Source organism: Microcaecilia unicolor, chromosome 5, assembly GCF_901765095.1.
Source record: "Microcaecilia unicolor chromosome 5, aMicUni1.1, whole genome shotgun sequence".
Classification (NCBI taxonomy): Eukaryota; Metazoa; Chordata; class Amphibia; order Gymnophiona; family Siphonopidae; genus Microcaecilia; species Microcaecilia unicolor.
The window spans coordinates 219,697,462-219,710,205 of NC_044035.1; the positions used below are offsets into that span (position 1 = coordinate 219,697,462).

General features: G+C 41.6%; 1 protein-coding gene across 1 annotated transcript in view; it reads left to right on the forward strand.

The window, feature by feature from the left end:
* The window catches only part of PKNOX1 (PBX/knotted 1 homeobox 1), a 591,440-nt gene that overhangs the window by 483,857 nt on the left and 94,839 nt on the right, over nt 1–12,744 (forward strand). The window contains exon 9 of the mRNA XM_030203790.1: nt 5,334–5,410. Within this exon, the coding sequence (XP_030059650.1) occupies nt 5,334–5,410 (77 nt within the window). The remainder of the gene's footprint in view (nt 1–5,333; nt 5,411–12,744) is intronic.

Below are 12,744 nucleotides of genomic sequence, written 5' to 3' on the forward strand. Positions count from 1 at the left end.
TCTTCCTTTGGCTCCTCTCTCAAGATGAAACCAGTACTTGGGAGTGGTAGAGCCTGTCCCAAGGTAAGAGCAGGGCAAAATCCACTATTCCTTATATTTTGTGATTCCAAAGAACGGAGGCCCTTTTCAACCTAGTCTGGACTTGAAAGGGGTCATTATCTCTTGTGAATCTCACACTTCTGTGTGGAGATTTTGAGGTTGGTCATCTCCTTGGTCAGGTCAGGAGAGTTTCTGACGTATCTGGATCTTGCAGAAGCCTACTTTCATATTGTAATCGGGCAAACACAAGCCTTGCCTGTGCTTCTACTCTTGGGCAGTCATTTTCAATTCAGAGCACTGCTGTTCAGTCTAGCCACAGCCCCAAAGACATTCTGCAATGCAATGGCTGTCTTGACCACATATCTTCACAAGCAAAAAATACAAGATCATCCATATTTAGACAATCAGTTTATTTGAACCAATTTGGTAGAGGACCTCTCAGATGGCAACTGCCAATGTATTTCTCCTGTTAGAACACCAGGGTTGGATGGTAAACTACACCAAGAGCCACATATTTCCTCACAAATGCTGGAGTACCTCGGGGTCCTTTTTGATACTAGGAGAGGCACTATCTTCCTTACCCTGGAAAGGATGGACAAACTTCAGGCCCAAAAGAGTGTCCTGCGTGCAGTAGGGCCTCCTGACTTGCAGTTCTTTAAATCCATGGCAATAATACTAGAGGTACCTAGGGGGTCCAAGATGGCTGCCGACTGAGTCAGACATGTTTCTGAGCTCCTGCGGTTTTCTCAACTTATACTTTATTTTTTCCTTGAATATGCCGAAGAGGAGACGTAGAGCTGCTGCTGATGCAGCCCAGCAGCAAAGACCTTCTATCCTCTCAGGCTCGATAGAAGCATACCTGCAAAGAGCCCAAGGTTCGTTGTTACCGTCGGTGAGCAGTTCGCTTGGGCTGCCTGGAACTGGAGATTGCGGGCTGCCCCTTGAACTGGAAGTTTCTTTAAGCCCCGATGGAATGGCGCCTCCCCCTTAGTCTATGCCTCAGCTGGCAGCGCCCATCGCCCCAAACATCGAAGTGTTACAAGGCGAGTCTGGGCGGGAGGCAGCCTTGGCTACGGCAGAGAAACAGGGAAGTGGTTTATCTTCTTCCCTGCCTGCTCGCACAGCGGAAAATCTACAAGAGGGGGAACGAGAGAAAGCCGAAGGTGAGACGTATGCTTCATATGATATAGCTGTGGACGTAGCACTTGAAAGTTTTTCTCAAAAACCTAAAGAAGTGACTTTGGACAGTTTGTGGCTGTTAATTGCAGAACTGGGGAAGACTTTGTGCCCCCAGATGAAGAAAATAAATGTTGTGGTTTTAGGAGGAAAAGTGAGGGAAATTGAAAATGAGACAAAATCATTTAAAGCAGTAGTTGTTAAACAGGAAAAAGAATTTTTACAGATGCAGACACTTCAAACTACTATGCTTAAAGATTTACTTAACCTGCGGAGAAAATCAGAAATGCTAGAAAATGCTTCTCGACTTAATAATTTACGCTTTATCAATTTCCCTCAACAACCACTAATCTCTCCTAGAGAAATGTTAAAGAATTATTTCAAGGAAGTTTTAGAGGTAGAAGAAAAAGATGTGCCACCTTTTTCACAGGTCTTTTATATTCCTGTGAGAGGAATAGAAAGTCAACAAAGAAATGATACTCAAAATGCTCAACCATTGGACGTTTCAGCTCTCCTTGAAATGTCGGACACAGAGCAAATAACAGCGACAACTCTTTTGGCTACAGTTGCGTTATCATCGGACAAGGTCTGGATTTTAAAGAAATTCTTCCAGAAAAAGAATAAAACTTTTCGTGGTTTACACACTCGTGTTTTTCCAGATCTTGCGAAGGAAACGCAGAAATGAAGAAAAAAGTTTTTGTAAATGAAGCAAGAGATACTTCAATTGGGTGCTACATTCTATCTTAAATACCCATGTAAATGTGTAATTTCTTATCAGTCTGTGAAATATGTGTATTTTGACCCTGATCAGCTTTTTTCTTTTTTAATAGCTAGAAGTGCTCCTAGTTAAAGAAATTCGAACAGAAACACGTCTGTACTTCAATCTTAATTTAAATAGATTATTTTGATTTTTCTTTTTTCTCTAGTGTAGGAATATTGGACTCCTGTTGTGGACTTCTATGAAGCTGTAGAGTATAATTTATTGGTTAAAAATTGCAACTTTGTGAATTTGATTATTATAGTGGAATTTTTCCAATTACAAGTGATATGCTTGTGTATTAATACAATAATTATAAATAAAGAAAATAAAAAAAATAAAAATAAAAAAAAATACTAGAGGTGGCTCTGTGAGGGCTCAAATGAAATTGCTTCAGTGGACCTTCTTGTTATACTGGTCACCCTCAGTCACAGGAATTCGAAGTCAGTTTTCCAAGTCTCATCATCCCTAGCAAGAAGAGTTTTGTTTGGTGGGATCTTCTGGCCTACATAAATATACATCTGCCTTTGAAAAGGAGTTTGATGATGTTGATCTGAGAAAGTGGCAGTTGTGTCTTAGTTTTGTTGCTGTGACTTGAGTGAACAATATCATTCTGATGGTTTACTATACATTGGTCTAACCATGATGGTCATGTCTTTACCTTTAATAGAAGTATATTGAAGTTAACAAGTTTGTTGTCTTATCCATGATGCAGCCTGATGTCCAAACATGTTAGGTATTTTGAGAACATCTACTATCAATACAATTTTTACACAGAGCTCTGTTTGTTCTTTTTTATTATTATTATTTAGTGTGCACTTTTTTATATTTTTCTTTTCTTTAATTTAATTTAAAGACTTTGATGATCAGACTTAGTTTTAAATTTAGCCCAGTATTTATTGGTAGCCATTGAAATTTTTGCAGAAATGGTGTGATGTGATCATGCCATTTACAACCTTCTGTCAGTTGAACTGCAGCATTCTGAACAGTTGGAGCTAGAGCAAATCCTTTGTAGTCAGACCAATGTAGATTGTATTACAGTAATACAGTCTTGATGTTAAAACATGGCATGAACCATTGTCACAGGACTTGCCTTCTTGATATACAGAGTGAGACAGCGTAGTCACAGATGATAGAGGTAGCTTCCAAAAAGTGCTTGGATTTGAAGGATCAACGTACCTCTTGGGTCTAGCAGTATTCCAAGATTCCCGACTTGTAATTTAAGGGGGAGGTCATAGTTTCCAAAAGGGATTGATTTCTCTCTCTCTCTCTCTTTCTTTATATATATATACAGTGGGGGAAATAAGTATTTGATCCCTTGCTGATTTTGTAAGTTTGCCCACTGACAAAGACATGAGCAGCCCATAATTGAAGGGTAGGTTATTGGTAACAGTGAGAGATAGCACATCACAAATTAAATCCGGAAAATCACATTGTGGAAAGTATATGAATTTATTTGCATTCTGCAGAGGGAAATAAGTATTTGATCCCCCACCAACCAGTAAGAGATCTGGCCCCTACAGACCAGGTAGATGCTCCAAATCAACTCGTTACCTGCATGACAGACAGCTGTCGGCAATGGTCACCTGTATGAAAGACACCTGTCCACAGACTCAGTGAATCAGTCAGACTCTAACCTCTACAAAATGGCCAAGAGCAAGGAGCTGTCTAAGGATGTCAGGGACAAGATCATACACCTGCACAAGGCTGGAATGGGCTACAAAACCATCAGTAAGACGCTGGGCGAGAAGGAGACAACTGTTGGTGCCATAGTAAGAAAATGGAAGAAGTACAAAATGACTGTCAATCGACAAAGATCTGGGGCTCCACGCAAAATCTCACCTCGTGGGGTATCCTTGATCATGAGGAAGGTTAGAAATCAGCCTACAACTACAAGGGGGGAACTTGTCAATGATCTCAAGGCAGCTAGGACCACTGTCACCACGAAAACCATTGGTAACACATTACGACATAACGGATTGCAATCCTGCAGTGCCCGCAAGGTCCCCCTGCTCCGGAAGGCACATGTGACGGCCCGTCTGAAGTTTGCCAGTGAACACCTGGATGATGCCGAGAGTGATTGGGAGAAGGTGCTGTGGTCAGATGAGACAAAAATTGAGCTCTTTGGCATGAACTCAACTCGCCGTGTTTGGAGGAAGAGAAATGCTGCCTATGACCCAAAGAACACCGTCCCCACTGTCAAGCATGGAGGTGGAAATGTTATGTTTTGGGGGTGTTTCTCTGCTAAGGGCACAGGACTACTTCACCGCATCAATGGGAGAATGGATGGGGCCATGTACCGTACAATTCTGAGTGACAACCTCCTTCCCTCCGCCAGGGCCTTAAAAATGGGTCGTGGCTGGGTCTTCCAGCACGACAATGACCCAAAACATACAGCCAAGGCAACAAAGGAGTGGCTCAGGAAGAAGCACATTAGGGTCATGGAGTGGCCTAGCCAGTCACCAGACCTTAATCCCATTGAAAACTTATGGAGGGAGCTGAAGCTGCGAGTTGCCAAGCGACAGCCCAGAACTCTTAATGATTTAGAGATGATCTGCAAAGAGGAGTGGACCAAAATTCCTCCTGACATGTGTGCAAACCTCATCATCAACTACAGAAGACGTCTGACCGCTGTGCTTGCCAACAAGGGTTTTGCCACCAAGTATTAGGTCTTGTTTGCCAGAGGGATTAAATACTTATTTCCCTCTGCAGAATGCAAATAAATTCATATACTTTCCACAATGTGATTTTCCGGATTTAATTTGTGATATGCTATCTCTCACTGTTACCAATAACCTACCCTTCAATTATGGGCTGCTCATGTCTTTGTCAGTGGGCAAACTTACAAAATCAGCAAGGGATCAAATACTTATTTCCCCCACTGTATGTATATACGTGTGTGTGTTTGTGTATATATTTTATTTATTTATTTGTTACATTTGTATCCCACATTTTCCCACCTATTTGTAGGCTCAATGTGGCTTACATAGTACCAGAGAGGGCTTTGCAGGCTCCGATGTGAACAAAATCAGGGTGATGTTGTGGTATATATATAGTAACATACATAGTAAATGACGGCAGATAAAGACCTATATATATATATAGATAGATAGATAGATTTATATAGGTGTGGGGGGGTGTATAATATGAAATCAAACCAAAATCTTTATTTTTCTATATACCCAAATATAGATAGATAGGTGATTGGTTTTGATTTTTGTAAAAATATAGTTTCAGAAATTCATGTCTAATTAATTTCATCATTTCCTTTAATAAGGAACAATAATTATTTTAAGAAGAAAACAGAAATGAAAACCTGAATAAAGCTCAGTTTTACTTACATTATTTTTTTTCTATGCAGCATCCATATCCAACAGAGGATGAAAAGAAACAGATTGCAGCACAGACAAATCTAACGCTTCTTCAAGTTAATAATTGGTAAGAGATTAAATCTTACGTAATGTATACAACCTGAAAATCACATAGAATATATTGAAATAGTAACAATAAAGATTTGACAGAAATTTCAAGTGTAGAATAGATCTTATTGAGCTGTATCTTCAGCAGCATTATTCATTCAAGTAGTACTAAGTAGTGGTTTATGAGCAGGTGATACCTTAATTCCTCTTTCTTCAACAGTGCACAGTCTGAGAGTAATACTACATTCAACATTATCTTTGGATGAACATGTTACAGTGATGGTTGGAAAATATTTTGGAATTTACAATAATTACATCAGATAAGGGCATATTTATTGACGTGTGATTTAAGAACAGTTTTGCAGGCAGTTACTATTTCATAATTAGATTATTGTAATTGGCTTGTTTGGGTACGAAATCACTAGTTGCAACTCATGCAAAACATGGCAGCAAAAATTATAAAAAAGGCCCAGAGAGGAGATAATGTTCTATTTTTAAACAGCTGAATCCCATTCAGTATGTGGAAATAGAAGGTAGCTTTTATTCTCTGAGGACAAGCAGGCTGCTTGTTCTCACATGTGGGTCGACGTCCGTGTCGGCCCGGGAAACCGGAAATTTTGCCAGCAAAATATAAAAAAAACTTTTCCAGAGTCTTCTGCGCGCGTGCAGCGCATACCGCGCATGCGTGGATCGGTTTCCCGCCCATCGTGTGAGTTATAAATAAAGGGGGTGTTGGAGGCATAGGAGGCATGGATGTCCTTCTCACAAACATCCACATTTTGGACATCTTCAACTGCCGTAGCAGGGACAGAGGCATATCAAAGGACATCCTCAACTGCCGTTGCAGGGACGGAAGCATAGAAATATCCAGTGTACTTGAATCTGCATATCCTGCCTTCTCCGGGTTGACTCCCAGGTCCACTCCGATCCACTCAGGGCCTCCGCTCTAGGTGCCCAGCGCTCCCACCAGGTGCTGTGGAGGACTTGGAGCCCTTCTGCATTTCCTCACAGCTGTATCCGGGGTGACTCCCAGGTCCACCCCAATCTTCCCAGGGGCCTCGCTCCAAGTGCCAGGGTTTCCAGGTGCTTTTTGGCTAGGATCAGGCGACCCTCAGGGGGAGGAATGCAGGCTTCGGCCTAACCCCTGGTAAGCCTTTCCTCACCTGACAGGTGCCCAGCTCTACCACCGGCTGCCTTTCAGGTGCTGTGAAGGACTTGTAGCTCATCTGCATATCCTGCCTTCTCCGGGGTGACTCCCAGGTCCACTTCGATCCACTCAGGGCCTCCACTCTAGGTGCCGCGCACCGGGGCATTTTCTCTTTACATTTATTTTTCTCCCAGTTACTACTTATGGCTCCAGTACACATTTTCTTCTTGCTACTGTCCCTTCCTAATTTGTTTCTCCATCTTAAACCACTGTACACTGCAGGAACACATTGTCCACCCTCTGTATTCATCATCTCACTTTCTCTTTTTTCCTCTTCCTTTTTTCTCAGCTCTCAAACTTGAACATCTCCTTCCTTCCTTCCTTCCTTCCTTCCTTCCTTCCTTCCTTCCTTCCTTCTTTCCTTCCTTCCATTCATCCATCTCCTTTCTATCTGAGTACATCTTGCCTTCGTCGCTGTCGTCATACCTCTCCTACTCTTCTCCGTACTCTCTTGCTTCTTCTCCTGCTCTCCGCTGGGGACATTAATCCCAATCCTGGTCCTCCACATCAGCTCTCATCCTATTTGTGCAGGTCACACTGTGATATCTCCAATCGAATTTCTGTTCCTCTCCTCCCCCCTCCTTCCCTGCCTTTCTCTTGTGCTCTGTGGATTGCCCGCTCTGTCTGTAACAAACTTTCCTACATCCATGACCTCTTTATCTCTCGTACTCTCCATCTGCTTGCCCTAACTGAAACTTGGCTTTACCCTGAAGACTCTGATTCAGTCGCAGCCCTATGCCATGGAGGTTATCTTTTCTCCCATACTCCTCGCCCGGTTGGCCGCGGAGGTGGTGTCGGGCTACTACTTTCACCCTCTTGTAGATTTCAACCTCTTCTTCTACCTCAGTCTCACTGTTTTTCTTTCTTCAAAGTCCACTCCATCCGTCTATTTGCTCCTCTGCCTCTCCGAGTAGCAGTCATTTATCGACCCCCAGATAAGTCCCTTTCTTCCTTTCTCACTGACTTTGATGCTTGGCTTTCCTTCTTTCTTGAACCTTCATCTCCTTCCCTCATTCTTGGGGATTTTAACATTCATGCTAATGATCCCTCTGACTCTTATGCTTCGTAGTTTCTTGCTTTAACATCCTCTTTCAATCTTCAACTGTGCTCCACCGCCCCCACTCACCAGAATGGCCACTGTCTTGATCTTATCCTCTCCTTAAACTTCTCACTCTCCAGTTTCTGTGCCTCAACTCTTCCCCTCTCTGACCATCATCTGATAACTTTCACACTTAAACATCCTCCTCCCCAGTCCCGTCCAATCTTAACCAATACATTTAGAAATCTTCAGGCTATTGACCCTTCTACTCTGTCCTCCAATGTTTCTAATCTCTTCTCTACCACTATGTTATCCAAGTCTGTCTCTGCTCTGGATACTCTTGCTCCTCCCATTCCCCGTTCTGTAAAACATACCAAACCCCAGCCTTGGCTGACCTAGAATCCACTACCTACGTTCCTGTGCCCGCTTTGCTGAACGCCTTTGGCTGAAATCCCATGCCCATGCTGACTTCATACATTTCAAATTCTTGCTGACCTGCTTCCAGTCTGCTCTTTTACTTGCCAAACAGGACTATTACATCCAGTTGACAAATTCTCTTGGTTCAAACCCTCGACGTCTCTTTGCCACACTGAACTCTCTCCTCAAAGTGCCTTCACCTCCAACCCCCCCTTCACTTTCCCCCCAGACTCTGGCTGAGTTCTTTCATGATAAGGTTCACAAGATTAAACTTGAATTCTCAACCAGGTCACCTCCACCTCTCCTTCCCTTAGTCCATTCTCTCAACCCTCCAACCCCTGCCTCCTTTTCTTCCTTTTCCGAAATCACTGAAGAGGAAACTATACATCTTATTTCCTCCTCGAAACCAACTACCTGTTCCTCTGATTTTATTCCCACCCATCTACTTAACACTATCTCTCCTACTGTCATCCCTTTTATCTGTCATATCCTCAATCTTTCACTGTCCACTGCGACTGTTCCTGATGCCTTCAAACATGCCGTAGTCACACCACTCCTTAAAAAACCTTCATTGGACCCTACCTGTCCTTCCAACTATCGCCCCATCTCCCTCCTCCCTTTCCTATCCAAGATAGGAAGCTATTCTTGATCCACTTCAATCTGGCTTTTGCCCCCTTCATTCAACTGAAACAGCGCTTGCTAAAGTCTCCAATGATCTGTTCCTGGCCAGATCCAAACCTATACTCATCCTTCTCGATCTATCTGCTGCTTTTGACACTGTTGATCACAGCCTACTCCTTGATACGCTGTCCTCACTTGGATTTCAGGGCTCTGTTCTTTCCTGGTTTTCTTCTTATCTCTCCCAGCGTACCTTTAGTGTATACTCTAGTGGATCCTCCTCTACTTCTATCCCACTGCCAGTCGGTGTACCTCAGGGATCTGTCCTGGGACCTCTTCTTTTCTCCATCTATACTTCTTCTCTTGGTACTCTGATCTCATCCCATGGTTTTCAGTATAAATCTTTACGCTGATGACTCCCAGAACTACCTCTCCACACCAGAAATCTCAGCAGGAATCCAGGCCAAAGTATCAGCCTGCCTGTCTGACATTGCTGCCTGGATGTCTCAGCGCCATCTGAAACTAAACATGACCAAGACTGAGCTTCTTATCTTTCCCCCTAAACCAACCTCTCCTCCTCCCCCATTCTCTATTTCTGTGGATAACACTCTCATCCTTCCTGTCTCATCAGCTCGTAACCTTGGGGTCATCTTCTACTCCTCCCTCTCCTTCTCTGCACATATTCAGCAGACTGCTAAAACCTGTTGTTTCTTTCTCTATAATATCAGCAAAATTTGCCCTTTCCTTTCTGAGCACACTACCAGAACCCTCATCCACACTGTATCACCTCTCACTTAGACTATTGCTTCTTACAGGTCTCCCACTACGTCATCTCTCTCCTCTTCAATCTGTTCAAAATTCTGCTGCACGACTAATATTTTGCCAGTGTCGTTATGCTCATATTAGCCCTCTCCTCAAGTCACTTCACTGGCTTCCTATCCATTTTCGCATACAGTTCAAACTCCTCTTATTGACCTATAAATGCATTCACTCTGCAGCTCCTCAGTACCTCTCCACTCTCATCTCTCCCTACATTCCTCCCCGGGAACTCCATTCACTTGGTAAATCTCTCTTATCTGCACCCTTCTCCTCCACTGCTAACTCCAGACTCCGTTCCTTTTATCTTGCTGCACCATATGCCTGGAATAGACTTCCTGAGCCGGTACGTCAAGCTCCATCTCTGGCCATCTTCAAATCTAAGCTAAAAGCCCACCTTTTTGATGCTGCTTTTAACTCCTAACCCTTATTCACTTTTTTCAGAACCCTTATTTTATCATCCTCACTTTAATATTCCCTTATCTCTTGTTTGTTCTCTCTGTCTGTCCTAATTAGATTGTAAGCTCTGTCGAGCAGGGACTGTCTCTTCATGGTCAAATGTACAGCGCTGCGTACGTCTAGTAGCGCTTTAGAAATGATAAGTAGTAGTAAGTAGTAGTAGTAATGTAACTCACCTTGAGCTACTACTGAAAAAGGTATGAGCAAAATGTAAATAAATAGTGAAGGACATCCTGAACTGCCGTCGCAGAGGCAAAGCGAAGGACATCCTTCACCCATATTCTAAAAAAAAGACAAAAGTTTTTAAAGTTGTTTTTTTTCGGGGTGGGAGGTGGTTAGTGACCACTACATGCCTTTTTCCATTCAGTTAGTGCATCAGTTAGTCCACTGCAGTGCCCCCTAGGGTGCCCGGTTGGTGTCCTGGCATGTCAGGGGGACCAGTGCACTACGAATGCTGGCTCCTCCCATGACCAAGTGACTTGGATTTGATCATTTTTGAGATGGATGTCCTCGGTTTCACCGAAAACTGAGGTTGACCATCTCTAAGGTCGACCTAAATGCTGAGATTTGGGCGTCCCCGACCGTATTATTGAAATGAAAGTTGGACGCCCTTCCCCGCCCCTTCACCGGGACATCCTTAGAGATGGGCGTCCTTAGAGATGGTCATCCCCGTTCGATTATGCCCCTCTTTATCTTCAAAAGTGTACCAAGTGGAATTGTTTATTGATTGGTCATGCGAAAGTATACCAGTGTACCTCCATATTTTCCAATCTATCATTTTTCCGTTGATTTGGAACAAATATATGATAGGTTTCAAGCCAAGGAATTTGCATATGTTGTTTAAGTTTTGCAAAAACAACTTGAATAGATTGTAGAATATTATTAGGTTTGCCTTTGTTTATATTTGTTATTGGAAGATATTTCAATGGGATGTCCTCACTCCAAGCATATTCAATTTTCCATCACAGGGGAGTGTCCAATTCCGAATTTGCCATAATCCATAATGCAGATTGTCTCATTATAAATGTATGATGGTAATCCTGAAAGCTGGGAAAATTTACACCTCCATAATTCCTTGGAGTTTTAAGCTTTTTAAAAAATATCCAAGCAGTCTTGTTAGCCCATAAGAATTTTGCTAAATTTGCTCTAGTTTTTTATATACATTATTAGGAAACATTATTGGCAGCATGCTTAATATGTAATTAACTTTAGTAACTATCATCATTTTTATTGTATCTAATTTTCCCCACCAAGGTAATCTTAATGGGGACCATTTGTTGTTAATTCAGTGGTTTTCTTAATAAGATATTCCATATTGAATTTTAATGTGTCTTCTAAAGTGATGCCAAAGATTATTCCCAAATATTTTATGGAATTAGGATTCCACATAAAGCCATGTGTAGTTGCTATTTCTTTTTCCTCTTGGCAATTAAGGGATAAAATTTCCGTCTTAGATTTGTTAAGTTTATACCCAGATATTATAGAATAATCATTGATAATTGCCAAGATCTCAGGAATGGAGGAAGGTGTGGTATATAGGAGTATATTGTCAGCATACGCCAATACTTCAGCTGTTATCTTTCCTATCTTAATTCCATCTATCTTTGGGGATGTCCTTATGGCACTTAGAAGTGGTTCTTGTGATAAATTAAATAATAAGGGAGATAATGGCTATCCCTGTCTAGTGCCTCTTGTAGGATAGGAAGGATAAGAAAACCTATTAATCTGTATCCTTGTAGAAGGTTTAGAATATAGTACTTTAACCATTTGGTGAAATTCTTTAGAGAGACCATACAATTTCAAAACAGAAACCGTAAAAGACCATTCAGCATGGTCAAATGCTTTCTCATCATCTAATCCCATAGCAATGACCGGTTCAGGAGAATTTTGTGCACCTAAAATTATGTTAGTAAACAGCCTGGTATTATGACAAGATAACCTGCCATGCATAAATCCAGATTGATCATTCTTAATTAGTTTGGGGAGAACACATTGCAAATGTTCTGCAAGTAGTTTGGCACATATTTTTGCATTAATGTTAATTAATGAAAGTGGTCTATAATTTTGTATTAACAAAGGGTCCTTACCTTCTGTGAATGTACCTCTAATATCACCGGTTTGAATAAAATATGAAAAAAAGGAATTTAGAATAGCTTGTGTATGAAAGCTGAGTAGAATTCAACTTAGTCCATCAGGCCCAGGAGCTTATTTTGGTGCCATTTTTTAAAAATGTAATTTCAATTTCTTTTACAGTTATCTACTTTATTCGTAATGAATTATCTCTTCTTCTACCAAAATGGGAAGGTCTAAATGTTCAAGAAATGATGAATTTCCATGATTATCAGATATTTTGTACTTATATAAGGATGTGTAAAAGTGTCTAAAGCATTTAACAATTATTTCTGGTTTTGATTGTACTACATTATTACTATCTAAGATAGCCAATATATTTTTCTTTTCAGCCTTGGATTTCAGGTATTGTGCTAGTAAGTGTCCACATTTGTTATTATCAGAATAGTATGTAGCTGATTGCATAAAATGGATTCACTAGCTTTTTTACTGAGTATTGAATTACTAGTAAAAAAGGCCCGTTTCTGTTAGAAATGAAACGGGCGCTAGCAAGGTTTTCCTTGGAGTGTATGTTTCATAAAGAGCGTGTGTAAGAGATGGGAGCGTGTGTGTCAGAGAGAGAATGTGAAAGAGAGAGAGACAGAGTGTATGTGTTTGTGCGAGAGAGAGAGTGTGTGTGAGAGACAGTGTTTGTGTTTCTGTGTGACACTGTGTGAGAGAGAGGGAC